The sequence below is a fragment of the Vicugna pacos genome, chromosome 3, assembly GCF_048564905.1.
Source record: "Vicugna pacos chromosome 3, VicPac4, whole genome shotgun sequence".
NCBI lineage: Eukaryota > Metazoa > Chordata > Mammalia > Artiodactyla > Camelidae > Vicugna > Vicugna pacos.
In genome coordinates, this window is record NC_132989.1 from 24,673,229 (window position 1) to 24,688,678 (window position 15,450).

At 41.7% G+C, this 15,450-nt stretch overlaps 1 protein-coding gene across 5 annotated transcripts in view; it reads left to right on the forward strand.

Annotated features, from left to right (window-relative positions):
- KLHL3 (kelch like family member 3) overlaps window positions 1–15,450 on the forward strand; it is a 231,815-nt gene that overhangs the window by 181,123 nt on the left and 35,242 nt on the right. For all 5 annotated transcript variants that reach the window (XM_072956982.1, XM_031673028.2, XM_072956985.1 and 2 more), the window contains one exon: window positions 13,307–13,423. In XM_072956982.1, the coding sequence (XP_072813083.1) occupies window positions 13,307–13,423 (117 nt within the window). The remainder of the gene's footprint in view (window positions 1–13,306; window positions 13,424–15,450) is intronic.

Sequence of the window (15,450 nt, forward strand, 5' to 3'; positions counted from 1 at the left end):
CTGTGTGAATGCTGGGGCAGTTGGCTGGATTGGGGCCTGCTTGAGCATGTCCTCAAGCAGAGTTTGAGAAAATGGAAGCAGGCATACATATAAGCAGCAGGATTTGGATCAACTAGGGGGTGTTTGGATTGGAGGAGGGGGCCTGTTACCTTGAATTCATGCTGGCTCCTCCTGTCTGAGATCATATATAGTAACTTTTCTTCAGGTGAGGGCTTATCTATGCTTGCTGTGCTAGCACACGGGTGGAGGTGGGTTGTTAGTAGGGAGAGGCATTGTAGTGCTCTGGAAACCACTTGGGTTTTGGATTTAGGCAGACTTGGTTCCATGCTTGGCTTGATGCTTACTGGCTGTATGATCTTGAGAAGTCACTGGTTTCTTTGAACCATAATTTCCTTACCTATAAAATGGAAATACTAAGAATGCCTCCCTTATAGAGTTGTCATGAGGATTAGAGATGATGGGTGAAAAAAAAAAAACACTTGCAGTGTTTGGCAGGTGCTCAATAAAGGCAGATATCATTGTAATTACCGCAATTCTCTATTTTAAGTTACCAACAATAATGGTAATGGTATCGATTTTGCCACTGGTGATGATAAGTTAAACCATGGATTTAATTGGTTAATTGCATCCTTCCAGAAACAAAGAAACATGACATAAACATTGTCTGTCATGGTGTTAATTTATTCATATATGTACTTATGAGTTGCTCTTTTTGTAGAATCAGAGTTTGGAGTGTAGGTATTTTTCACATTATTAAAGTTGTGTATCATATTTAGTTCTCAGAAGTTATGTGTGGCTTCAGACTTACGTGACACTTTTCTAAGAGTAGATTACTTATGATCTTGATCCCTTTGGTATGTTGAAGATTGGCCGTGTAATTTTGAGGTTTTTCCATGAACAGTGGGGTTTGGCCTGCAGTTTCTCTTTGGTGAAACCCATAGTTTTATTTCCCCTTAAAGGATCACATATTGCTGGAAGTTAAATTGTTGGAAGCTTTTGACAATGAAATGTTTATCATTTGAACACTAGCCCTCTAGGCTTTGACGATTCTATGATCTGTTCCCAGAAATTTAGTGATTCCTACTCCCGTTAATTGCATTACTATGATAGGCCTAATCGCTTGCGTGCACGATAGCTTTTTCTTGCAATATTGCATTGTAGTGAAATTTTTCAAGTGTATTTGAAGTAGTATCAGGGATCTTCGTTTAAGTTAAAATTTGTTGCATTTAATTTGCAGAAAATTTGCAGAACATTTGCAGAAAATTCAACTGAGTCAGCAATCTAATAACCTGTATTCAGCTAAATCTGTACTTGGACAGCAATATCAATTATATTATGACTTACTTCGCTGCCTTCAGCCCACAGATTTCTTTCAACATATACTATAAAATGCAGCCAGATTTCAGACATTAAAATGTGAAAATAATATGCTTCTTAAAATAGGGGAAATGTGGTATTTTACTGTTAATGGTGATTATAAGTGGCTGTGGTGGGACCCAGTAGCTTGCTTGTTGGAAGTCTGAGAGTATGGGTTCTGCAGTCAGAATAACTGAATTCGAATCCTGGCTCCACTACTTTAACAAGCTGCGTGATCTTGGGCAAGTTATTTATCTCATATCAGAATGTATGCACCATATGCAGTCAGGAATTTTGACTGTCTTATGGTTACTCTTGCTAGAGTGATAGCAGGTTCGTGGCAGACACTAAAAAATGTTTGTTGAATGAATGAATAAAAGAACCGCTCTAAGCCTGAGTTTTCTCATCTGTAAAAGGGGGGTAATGAGAGTGTAGTATCTATCTTACAGAGTTCTGAGGATGAAGTGAGATGATGCATAAAAAGTGCTTAGTGCACAAGAAGTGTTCGTCACTGTGAGGTAGGGTTATTGCTGCTATTATTATTATCCTACTAGTACTGCTACTACTACTAGTAGTAACCGTTGTCTGGGGCCTTTCTCCAGGGGACCTCCTTCCTGGAGCCCACGCTGTGCTGAGTGGTTGGTGTAACCTGTGGCTCTGTGCCTAGCATGAGCCGAGAGGGGAGTGGTCTCTTGGTCCCCAGCATCCCCAGCACCATCTGGGCCTCTCCCAGGGTCAGATGCCATTCTTTCCCCAGCAGCACTTGCTTCTGTTTATGCCTTATCTCCTCCACTATGCTCAGGCTTTTTGAGGGCTGTGAGGGTACCTTCGCCACCTCTGTGCCATACGTAATCCTGACACGGATCCCTGGGAGGCGCTGGGAGGTGCTTAGCCGACATTCCCTGAGGAAGTGAAGAGGCAGACTGGGGCTGGACTCTACCCTGAGCCAGCTGAGGTTATGGGGATAATTTGAATATTTTTCCAGAGAATAAGGACAAATGTGGGAACTAGAGGTCAGAGGAGGGCATGGATCTTTGCCATTCTTCTCTCTTGTTTTTCCTCCATGTAGTTTTTGTTTGAATATTTCTGTTTTTTGAGAGAGGATAAATGGATGTTGTAGGAGTCACAAAATCACGAGTTCTTTTTTTTTTTACTGAGTTATAGTCATTTTACAATGTTGTGTCAAATTCCAGTGTAGAGCACAATTTTTCAGTTATACATGAACATACATATATATTCATTGTCACATTTTTTTTTTTGCTGTGAGCCACCACAAGATCCTGTATATATTTCCCTGTGCTATATAGTATAATCTTGTTTATCTATTCTGCATATGCCTGTCAGTATCTACAAATTTTGAAATCCCAGTCTGTCCCTTCCCACCCCCCGCCCCCTTGGCAACCATGTGGTATTCTATGTTTGTATTCTATGAGTCTGTTTCTGTTTTGTATTTATGTGCTTTTTTTTTTTTTTTTTTTTAGATTCCACATATAAGCGATCTCATATGGTATTTTTCTTTCTCTTTCTGGCTTACTTTACTTAGAATGACATTCTCCAGGCTGGGTAGAACCTTCCTCCCCCTCCTCCTTTCCTAACACCACCCCCCTCCCTGCCCAAGACAGAGGATGGACACAGAGAAGCAAACCCCTCCCCATCACCTGATTCCTACGGGAGGTGTCAGAGCTAATCCTGCAAGCAAATAGCCTGTTTCTTGCATCCCCTTTGAAACACTAAGTTTGGCTCTCACCCCAGGCAGCCTCATCACCACAGGCAGGGGGGGCGGTGGGGTGGGTAGGGGCAGGGAAAGCAACCTTCCCGGACAGGTACTCTAAGGAGAAGAGATGTGAGTTCTAGTGTAGTTTTGCCATTTAATCCCTGATTAGTGGACTTTTCTGAATCTTTGCTTTCTTAGCTGGTAAATATGTTTCTACTTCTCAAGAATTCCATGCCTTCTTATGAAACCCTATTGAGGCTTTTTTAGAGTGAGTACTAGTGGGGAAATGGCCCATATTTTAGATATAGGTCAGGAAGAAACTGGTTAGGTCTCAAAAAATTAGATTAGTGTCAAGCATGTGTTATAATGACAACCAGAGATTAGTTTCTCTCTGAATGATCACATTTTTAAAAAATGTACTATTAGCTCCTAAAACTGTAATCAGGGGCCACATTCTGATATCTTATCTCCTGGAAGGGATTGGACCTTATCTCCTAGGATCACAGTGTTGCATGCCCCACTGTCTGAATTCCTAGCCTCTTCCTGCCAGCTGTGGTGGTGGATGTGGGATCCAGGCAGGAGCTCCTTTGCCAAGTAGACTGAGTTTGAGTGCTTCCTGCTGAGGCTTTATCCAGTGACTAAGCAAGGACATCCTATGCCTAGGCTGAGCTGTGGGCAGCCCTTCCACACTCTGAGGTCAGCATTAGACTTGCCAACTTCTCAGCCTGCAAACAATGATCTGGCCTGTGCCGCTGCATCACAGTTACCCTTTTTACTGTTCTCTTTTGGAGAGTGCAGTCCAGTTAGCACCTATGGGTGGAATACCACCACACTACAACCAAAAACCTACCCACTGTGAATATTTCACCCATCATTTAAAAAATGATGTTTAATATTGAAATAAGATCAGAGATATGAGCAAATAAAAAGCACACAGCTCAACTTTTAACAAAGTGAAACACCCACTAAGCTAGGATCCAAATCAAGAAACAGAATCCCAGAACTTCCTTCCACTCACTCTGCCCCACTTTAAGAAGCCAAACTCCTGTTCTGACTTCTCATAGGTCAGTTTTTGAACTTTATATAGATGGAGTACTGATGTGTGCATGCTTGCTTTTCTGCCTGACTTCTGCCCTGCATACTGTCTTGCACATCATTTCTAATTCTTACAACTCACAAGGGCATTTTGTAGAGGAGGAAACTAAGGCTTATTAACAATTGATAGCTCCATGGTTTGAAGCTGATTGTGTCCACCTCCCAGGCCCCTGCTCTTTACTAATGAACCCCACCCCAATGGGGAGACATAAGCGAGTGACACTTAACTCATTATTATTTAAGAACTTGCAGTCTGTTGGGCAGACAGACTGAAAACATATATCTACAATATGTACCCAAAGAAAGTAGTTGCCTGTAATCAAAGTTTACGGAAAGCACCCTGCAGTATTTTTATTCCAGATTCTTGGGTGAGGAAGGCTGCCTAGGGAAGGAATATTTGAGCTAAAACTTGGAGAATGAGAGTAGGATTTTGGAAAGTCATTCATGTTGAAGAAATTATATGGAATACAGACATGGTTGTTTGGAACAACTCATTTTGTTTAGGGGATAATTAACGTATGTGATGAGAATCAAGGGTCTTGAAGGGGATGTGGGAGATGAGGCTGGGAATGGAGTAGGGGTCTATGGAGAGGGTTAGGTAGTGAGGGCTTTATTTACGCCCTCAGTATTTATGCAACTATGTGCTATAAAACCATAATGTTGTGAGATGTTTATAGATTTTAGGTTAAAAAAAAGTTCTCATGTCAGATACATTTAGGGGACAGTGGCTAAACAAAGGAACTGTAGGACCTGTCAGAGCTTTTATGTTAAGGGGCTTTATGAATCTCTAAAGGGGAGTTGAGGTTGTGTATGATGTATTCCCTGGGCTCATTTGGTCCCAGAACCTCTTTACTACTGAATGTCTCCCAAGGAATACATTATGGAGAAATCTTGAGGCCACCTTTCTTTGGCTCCCCCAAATATTCTACAATTTATTGCATCTGTTGATTTTCCTTTTGGCTGTTCATTTTGTTAGTGATCTATAATTTTTGATTGTGAGGCCATCTTCAGAGGATGTTATGTCTATGGGAGTCTGAGTTCCCCTGGGCTGTGAAAGTGACCCTCGAGGGCAAGTTTACTGGTTTGGAAATAGTTTTTATATTTTTGTCTTGACTATCCCTTGCACCACTTGGATAATGTCAGTTCAACCCCTACATCTGTATGTGGCATGAGCCTTGGGTTCTGATTTCTTGAAGATGAAGTTTTTACTCCCCAGGCCATAGGAGATGGCGAGCTTCCTCCCCTCTTCCTACAGCAGATGGTCAGAGCCCATCTAGCCCTGGTTTTACAGCTGTGGCAACACTGTCTGCATGAGCCTGTGGCCTGGATACTCAACCTCATGGGACACCGTTCCTGGACCATTAAAGTCTGTATCTGAATTCTATGGGCCTGTGAGCCATTTTGGTCTCAGCTTTCATTCTGCTCCCAGACTTGAATTTCTTCTTATTTAAAGTGCTCAGGCATTTACCTCTTGTTTTTGAGTATGGCTCAAATCAGTTTTTTGGTAATGCATCATTTTTCATGTATTTGGAGCTGTAGGAGAAGATGCCTTCTGAGTCAGCTCAGTCTGCATGTTAACTGTAAGGCGTTCTCCATTCTGGTGTGTTGCTTTGATCATTTGTGGGATTAGTGCTACTGAAGTAGTCTCTCAGCTTGGAGGCATTTCTGCCAAACCACTGTGCTTCTGTCCTTTTCCTTATCCTTTGCAGAATTATAGTGAAAGTCTTTTTACTGGCTATAGGCAGTAATCAAAAGCTGAAGAGCAATTTCCAGGCAAGGGAACAGTATTGTTTTAGTTTTGTGATCGTTTTGGTTTGTTTGAAGTCAGGTATCTGGCAGTGTGCTGTTGCAGGAAGAAAGCTGCACACTCTGTCATTCCTGCTTTGATTAATTTATTCATTCTCTCAAGAAATATTTATTGAGTGCTGTGTGGCAGATAGCATATTAGTCATGAGACATATTGGTGAACAGATAGACATAAGATCCTTGCCTTCATGGAACTTACGATTACATGAAGGGACCAGATCTTATCAGATATGTGCTGATAAAAGAAATTTTCACATATGTAAGTATGGGGAAGTCATTCTCGCCTATACATGAGTTAACTTGAATTTTATGCTAACTAAAACAGCCTATTTGTGGCCTATCAAACATATGGCACATCTGCTTTAATTATTATTGACCAGAAGTAAAGAATGTCCATGTTAAAAATAAAGATTGAATGCCCCTCTTCTGGGACGCCAGTGCTAGCACTCCTTTAGTGATAAGACTCCCTTCCCAGGTGCGAAGGCCATACTGTATGTGCTGTACGTGTGTGTACTGGGCTTTTTTTTTTTTTTAAACTTGAGGAAATGGATCTGTGACTAGTTTAATGTTCTTTGTTCTGACAAGATATAAAACTATGCCGAAAACCCAGCTTCTCAAGAGCAGTTTCTCAGAGTCATCTGGGAAGTGGGCTTCCAGGCTAGTCCTCAGTTTGGCTCAAATAAAACTCTTCTAGTCTTATTGTTGATTGCCGATTGATTATTTCTGTTGACAGTGAACTCACGACTATATGTAGCTGCAGACAGTGAACTGTGCTATGGGGGAAACGTACAGAATACTTTGAAAGTGCCAATTGAAAGCAGTGATTCTGAGTGTTATCCTGACATCATAGCTGGGGAATGCTGGGCAGACCGCTTCCCCGCTTTCTGCCTCACTTTTCCTTTTTGTCAGGGACTCTAGCTGTTTCACAGGGCTCTGGTGGTTCTGAAATGAAGCCACTATAAGAAAGAGCTTTTTCAGTGCCATTGAAACTCTTAAGATGCTGATGCTGTCGGAGAGATGAGGGCAACTGGATGAGATTTCCTAGAGTCTGGGGTGCCTTCAGACCAGTGGTAGGCTGGTCAGTGTTTAACCACTGGCTCTCCAAAAAATAATTTTCAAAGACCCGATTCGTTGGCTGATTCATTTGCTAATTTCCGTGGTGTTAATACTTCCATTAAGGCTAATTTCAAACTAGCAGAGTAATGTCATTGAATGCTGAGTTGGGCAGAAACACTCACGGTAAGTTCCAGCTCCAGCACGTGACTGCTCCAGCTGTGCTCTGTATTGTGTGTGACAGTGCAGTGGGAGTATGGTTAGCATCTCTTGTTGAGTTACGGTTTGAGAAACAACAACAGAAATCTGATAGAAGCATTCTTGTGTCTGGAAGTGCTGTCTGGTCTTTTTAAATAAAATAATTGATTTTATTTTATTCAGGTTCTAAAATTTTTTATTGAAATACAGTTGACATATAGTATTATTAGTTTCAGGTGTACAGCATGGTAATTCAACATTTAAATATGTTATGAAATGATCACCACAGTAAATCTAATAACCATCTCTCCCCAAAGTTATTACAGTAAGATTGACCATATTCCTTATGCTGTATATTACATCCCTATGACTTACTTATTTTATAACTGGAAGTTTACACCTTTTGTTCCCTTTACCTATTTTGTCCATCCCCCCACTCCCTTCTCTCTGGCAACTATCTGCTTATTCCCTGTATCTGTGAGTCTGTTTTATTTTTCTTTGTTGGTTTGTTTGTTTTGCTTTTTAGATTCCACATATATGTGAGATGATATGGTATTTGTTTTTCTCTGTCTGACTTACTTCACTAAGCATAATACCCTCTAGATCCATTCATGTCGTCACAGGCACGATTTCATTCTTTTTTATTGCTGAGTAATATTCCAGAGAGAGACAGAGAGAGACAGAGAGAGAGTAAGAGAGAGAGAGTGTGTGTGTGTGTGTGTGTGTGTGTGTTACATTAGAGGTGCTGTCTTCCTGATTTAAAATTATGGCAGTGTATTTGGTAAATGCTATTGGCTCAGTCCCTGGAAAAGAAAAATATACTGAGTGGATGTCCTAAGAGGGCATGGAAGATGTGATTAGGATTATGGGTTTAGGCGTGTAGTTTCTCAGAATCAGTCTCTCCAGGTTTTTCAATTACTCGTGCCTCTGATATGCAGTATTGCATAATGTTAAACTTAGGTTTTCGGAACTAGAGGTGAGTTTACATCTCAGATCCACTACTTCCTGGCAGAGTGATCTTGGACCAGTTACTGACATCTCTGAGGCTATTTCTTTATCTGTAAAATGTGAGCAGTGGTACCTACTTCACAAACTTTTTGGTGGATTAAATGAGGTCAGGCATGTAAAATGCCTAGCACTGTGCCTGTTGTTATTGCTGAAGTTAGTCCGTCTCAAATCTCAAGTAACAAATCTGGTCCATGTAGAAATCTGGGTTTTCCCCTGATGTTCTCAAAATTGGCTTATTTTCCCCTGTCATGTATTTTGCTGAGAAGCACTCTTAACTGGACCTTTCCCCTTGCCAAGTCCCCACCCTGCCTATTTTGAGCCCCCTCCTCGATTCTCAGAACACATTTTGAGAGCAGGCATAAGTGTCCTAGGGCTGCCCCTTCCACTCCGTGAGCAGGTACAATCTGGTTTGGCAGCCCCTAGAACTCAGAGGTTGGTGGAGAAGGATCGAGTTCATCTGAGGGTCTCTGGCCAAGGCTGGTGCTTACATTGGAAGTGTGAGCCGAGGACTGTGAAATCCAATTTTCTGCATCTCCTTTCCACACAGCAGCCTCATGGCACTCAAGAGATTGGTTCTGGAACATGAAGCAGTGAGGAAATGACGCTGTTTCTTTGTCTAAAAGTGAAATCCTAAGCATGCCTTGCGGGCAGCTGAGTATTTCCTCGTGGGGCCCATGAAAAGTATTTTCATCTGAGTAGACGTCACCCTGTCCCATGATTGAAGCCACAGACTCTCTGCTTAGATTTTACAGACCAGGGGTTGACACAGTCTTCCCGTAAAGAGGTGGATAGTAAATACTTTAGGCTTTGTGGGCCACAGAGTCTCAATTCAACTCTGCTATTGCATGCAAAAGCAGCCATCGATGATTTGTAATGAGTCAGCGTGGCTGTGTTCCAGTAAAATTTTATTTACAAAAACAGGTGCATGTAGCCTGTGGGCTGAGGTTTGCCAACTGGGCAGCTACCGAGAATAATGGGAAAGAGCCTGAGCCCTGGAGATGGGTTCATGGGGACCCAGCACTGCTGCTTTCTGGCCCTGGTCTTGCGAGTCATTCATTAAAGGGCAGCAATGTCTCCTCACCGGCTCAGGAGAGTCCAGGGCGATGGTATCTATGGGTCCCACATGTGGGGAATACCAGCTCCCCCTTTGCCTTGGCCGGCCCTTTGATGGGAGGGGCTGTTGGGATGATTTTAGGCACTTGGGCTAGTTGGGAGTTTATTTGCTTATTTTCCAAGCATGAAGTCTAAATGAAAAAAAATCCACGGCCTTCCCTAGCTGCCAAGAAGGTCACCGTTGCTGCTGAATACCGTGGCTTTCACAGCTGAGTAGGTAAACAGTGCAACTGAGTGGAACCAGTTAGACAAGTCAAGCCAAAAAGAAAGATAAGATTACATATCGACTTCATTAGACTCAACCTGCTTTGCAGCTTTTATAATAAAGACTAAGCTGGTTGACGGGGAAGGGCATGATCTGTAAATCCCACCTTGTCGAGGACTTGTGGCTCATTCTTTAGGAAGGCTTTCTCAACCAGCCATGTGCTCTGTGCCTGGCATTGTGCTAAGTGGCAGGAAGTGCAGAGACAGAGCGGTACACTTCTCACCTTGCAAGGCTTACTGTCTAGTCAAGGGAAGTAGACAGAAGTGTGGGCAACCACAGTGCAAGGCAGAACAGGACCTGCTGTCCACCACCTAACCCAGCAAAGCCAGACTTCTCCAGCATCCTTTGGTCTGTGGCCCGGGTTTGCTCTCCCCACCAAGAGTCCAGCCTCAGCCCTGCTCTCTGTTCCAGCCTGCTTGCAGGCTTATTCTGAACTCATTTTTCTGTCCATTCATTAAAATGTATTTGAGTGTGTACGTATTATGTACCAGCAAGTAAGACTAGGTCCTCGGTCTCGTGGATCTTAAGGGCAATTGAAGAAACATGCAGCTGTTTACAAAATAATGGGATGAGGGTGAGAGACAGCTCTATGAGAGTTAAAAAAATGAACTACACAGGGAGGACTTCCATGGTGTGTGTGTTTATGTTTGTACACATGTCAGTTATTTTAGACAGAAATGGGTGCAGATTGTACATGCATTATCTTCCTTTCCTTTTGTTCCATTCCATTCATTTCTCTTCCCTTCTTTTTCCCTTCTGATTGACTCCTTTCTGGTATCTCGTCCAATTCGAGCATGCCCAGCCTGACTTCAGGATATTCTTAGGAAATAGGGTCAAAGCATCATTAGCATATCAATACACACAAAAATATAGTTAGGGTAAGAAAAATTGGAGGTTTTCTACCCACCATGGGAGCTACAGCTCTGATTTCAATTTGTGAATTGTGAAATTGTAAATTTTATTGTAGTATTTACCTTTTCTTTTCAGATTTCTTTTCTTCTCCCCTCCACTTTTTATTTTGAAAAATTCCAAACCTGTAGTAGAGTTTGAAGGCATGAACATTCATGTCCTCTTTACCTGAATTCACCACTTGTTAATGTTTTGCTTCACTTGCTTTCTCTCTCCGTAGTTAATCTTTTATTTTGCTGAACCATTTGACAGTAAATTGAAGATGTCATGACACTTCACCCCTACATATTTTAGTATACACCTCCTAAGAACAAGGAAATTCTTTTCTAGCCATAAAACTATTATCATACCAAAGAAATGTAACACTGATGTAATAATATTACCTAAGATACAGCCAGCATTCAAATTTCCTAAGTCTCAAGAAAGTCGTTTATAAGTTGTTGCTTTTTAATCCGTGATTCAAATAAGGATCATGACTTGCATTTAGTTCTCATGTCTCTAATTCCCTTAACCTAGAACTGTCTCCCTGCCTTTTCTTTTTCTGATTTCTTGCATAATCATAACAGTCTTTTTTTTTAGTTTATTTTATTATTATTATTTTTTTTTACATGTATACTTAATTTTATTTATGCATCTTAATTCCATTCACAGTGGGGCGAGAACCAGGTTTGTAAGCACCTAATGGTATGTTCAGTCATGTGAACATTTGGTTAGCATGTGATCTTGGTCTGTTTCTTTCTTTCTTTTTTTTTTTTAACTTTTTTTTTTATTGAGTTATAGTCATTTTACAATGTTGTGTCAAATTCCAGTGTAGAGCACAATTTTTCAGTTAGACGTGAACATACATACTTTTATTGTCACATTCTCTTTCGCTGTGTCTTGAAGAATCCAGGCCAACTCTCTTGTGGAGTGTTCCAGACATGGAGTTGTCTGAGTGTTTCCTCACTAAAAGATTCAGGTTAAATGTTTTAGGAAGAATACGACATAGGGCATGCTGTGTCCCTGCCATTAAATCAAAATCAAGAATATAAATAAATTTGGCCTATTTATTGGTGGTGCTAACTTTGATCACTCGTTAAAGGTGCTATCTGTCAGATCTCCCCATTTGAGACTCCCCCCACCACCCCTTTTAATTAATAAGTAATCTGCAAGGTGACACTTTGAGGACTGTGGATATCTTTTCCCCAACAACTTTTTACCCAGTGACTTCAACACCTAAGGATGAACTTTGCTTAACTAGTTATTACACTGGTGGTTGCAAAATATTTTTCTAATTCTATCATCCCTTTTACCTTCATTAGCTGGCATTTTTCCATGAAGAATAGCCCTTCCCACACTTTTTTAAAGTATCCTTATGGACTCATGGACTCTTTTTCATTCTTTGGGTTATGATTCATTACTATCCTTTTCTTTTAACTAAGAATATCTTAAATTGAGATATGATTTACTCCCAGTGAAATGTATCGCTGTTAAGTGTAAAATTGGGTTAGTTTTGACAAATATGTATGTCTGTATAACTCCCAGGCTGTCAAGATACAGAACGGACCTGTTACCACAAGAAGTTTTCCTTGGCCCCTTCCTGGTCAGCACTGATCTGATTTCTTCATTATTCTCTTTGATGTTTAAATTGCCCCAAAAGGCGGCAATGAAAAACACCATCTAATTCAGTATCTGTTTGATGTGCCCGCCACGCCCCACCTTAACCTTGGGAGCACATTCTTGCTTTCTGGCACAAGAAAGTGTTTTGTCTTATTATTAGTTGTTATTGTTATTATTGGTTTTCAATAGCAGAAAATATCCCATGGTGTCAATACTAGTTTAATAATTTCTCCGCTAGTGGGCTTCAGATTGTTTCCTTTTTTATCCTGTTAAAAAATGCTGCAGCAGACATCTTGGAACACATATTCTGTACCACCTTTGTGAATATTTTTGTAGAATAGAGCTCTAGAAGTGGTATTTCTAAGTAAGAGTGTGCACATCTAATTTTTGATTGATATTGCCAAATTCTTCCTGCCCCTCTTAAAAAACCATGTTAATTAAGTTTCTGTCAAAAGTGATGATTTCTCTGAAGCCTTAGCAACATTGAGTTTTATGTGTCTTTCTGTCAATGGTGGTATGGAGTTTGCTTTTGAACTTATCCTTGAGCAAGGCAAATACCCAAGCCATAGATTCCCCTTTTTTGGTTCCAAGTCCTGTTTTGATTTGTATAGAAATGAAATCTCACCTCAGAGGAGAGGATCAACCCCAGGAGAAATGTTTGCCATTCTCTGCCCTTCAGTGTCACATTCACTACTACAGCCAACTTTTGGCAGAAGATATCTTTATTGCTTTTATTCTACATTAAATGAACACGGGAGATAGGTGAGGATAGGGTATGTGTGAGGGGATAATGACATTACCCCAGGGCTTTTGGTCTTCTTGAGTTCAGAGTTACAGCTCTGCATTTCTGCCCTGAAGTACCTCTTGGAACTGATTTTTGTTTTGCAGTGAAGCTTGATGATTCTACGTCTGAGGTAACAGGTTTATCATTGCACTCATGGGTGTGTGTGTGTGTGAGAGAGAGAGAGAGTGCAAGAGGGAGGGAGAGAGAAAGAGAGATCACTCTCTGACATTAGCTAGCAGAGAAAGAATTTCTGTTTTTGTTTTAAATATTGGACCTTGGGTTAAGCACCTTTTTGGATGACTTGTAACTCTTCTTTCTATTTTTTCAGGTTGAGGAAGTTATTTGAAAAGCTGTTTTACAGTTATTGTCTCTTTGCTAAAGTTACCTGTGTTGATTTTCCTTGTAGGTATTTGAAGCTGTGATTTCATGGATCAATTATGAGAAAGAAACTCGTTTAGAGCACATGGCAAAGCTGATGGAACATGTCCGTCTCCCTCTCTTACCTAGGGATTACCTAGTGCAGGTGAGTGCTGTGCAAAGAACCAAGTGCTTCCCTGCTCGCCCAGACCTCTAGGAGTAGCAGTGGTCAGCCCCGGGTGTAGAGAGTGGTGAGGGGTTTTACAGGTCTTTTGTGTGGGGTGAGGGCACCAGCCCACTGGGTTGAGTGTGAGGTGTGATAATGTAAGGTTTAAGAGCATAGGTTTGAGAGTAAGACAACTAGATTTAGTCCCTCCTCTGCTACTTCTTAGCTTTGAGTTTTCACTTAACCTCTTCAAGGCTCAGTTTCTTCTTCCATGGAAGGGAAATTACAACAGAGCCTGGCAGGGTTATTGTGAGGACCAAAGACATTGTATAGGTGTTTAGCATGAAATCCAGAACAACAAATTTTCAATGGACATTAGCTGCTTTTGTTGTAGAGGACTGCAGCAAGAAGGGACTTTTCCATCCTGTTTCTATGTTCCATTTTTGCCCTTTTTTAAGGCAACTGAGAGCCCAATTCAGGACTGTAAAAACCAGCTCTTTGGGAAGAGTACATATTGCATCTCCATCCTCTAAAACATGGTGCCCACATATTTTCTCTATTAATCCTTGTAACAACCCTGGGAGAAGAGGTATTAACCCCCTTTTTATACATTTGGGCCTTAAGGCTTATGGAGGTGGGGGTTTATCTGGCATCACCAGCTGGTAGGGTCAGGATTCAAGCCCACATCTATCTGATTCTAAAGCGCACACCTTCTGTAAGCTGGGACCACCTTTAACACTCTCTGTTCCGTCTGTCCAGTACATGACTCACTTTGTGCCATCAATGGCATTAGATGTTTCACAAGCAGACAGAGGATAAAACTTGAATATATAAACAACCAATGCCAAGGCCATAGGCTGTCCCTGAGCTGTCCCCAAGAATTCTCGGGAGGAACGGCCGGTGTGCAGCAAGGGTCAGAGAAGGTTCAGCTGTCCAGCAGCCTAGCTCTGTCGCTTCTTGGCCACGTGACACTGGGCAAGTCCTCGACCTTTCTGAACCTCAGTCTTCTCATCTGGTAGAAATAGTACTGCCCTTACAAGATGGTTTGGGGACAGAATGAGATAATCCTGGTAAAGCCTGCAACCGAGTGTGCAGTGACGTTACTGCTGCCTTCACAACCACTGCTACTCTCAGTAGTTGTGGGAGACGTGGTATCCTGACCAGTGCTTGTGAAGTCCTCAGCTTGTGACGTTGTTGACCACAGGCCCAAGGGCTCAGTCAGATGTTCTCTGAATCTCTAAACTTCAGCCTCCCCTCAGCTGCTGAGGCGTGTACTTGTAAGACTGTATGTGCCCTGCAGTTTACGCTTTGGGTGGTACCACTGCCACCTGGTGGCAGCGTATCCTTCCTGTAGAAAAGGTCCACTCTGGAGAGACTGAACCCACCTGAGCCCCCAGGGTTGGAGCCAGACCTCCCACTGTCCTGAGCAGGGGAGGAGGGTGGTACTGCCCACAGGTCCAGGTGGGCATGTGGCCTACAGCATAGTCTCACTTTCCCAGGGAGGAAGGGAGGCCTGTGGACTTGGGTTCCAGATAAAGGTGAAGAGACCCTCCACTCACAACCTCCATCAGGTGCCCACACCTGAAACTTAACAAAGACTTTAGAAATAGTTCCTGGGTCATTAGGGCAAAGTCAGATTTAGCTCTGGAGAAGGGGGTCAGAGGCAATGGGCATGAGAACTGTTGTATGGGACTTTTATTGTTTTTTAAGAGGTTCTTTTCAGAACAAGAAGATGTTTCAGTTCATTCATTTGACCTTGAAACTTCAAGCTAGTATAACCACCAGGGATAGCTGATGGTGGAAAAGGAGGATGGGGAAGGAAGAGCCCTGGGCAGACCTGAACAACACTGACTCCTGGGGGAGGTGTTTTTTGTTGTTGTTATTTTTTGTGTGTGTTTTTAAAAATAGCTAACATTTATTAGGGTTAAAAAATATTGTGCCAAGCGTATAACATGCTGAATCTTATTTAAAATTTTGTTATTACGATAAAATGTATATAACATGAACTTGATCATTTGCACCTTTTT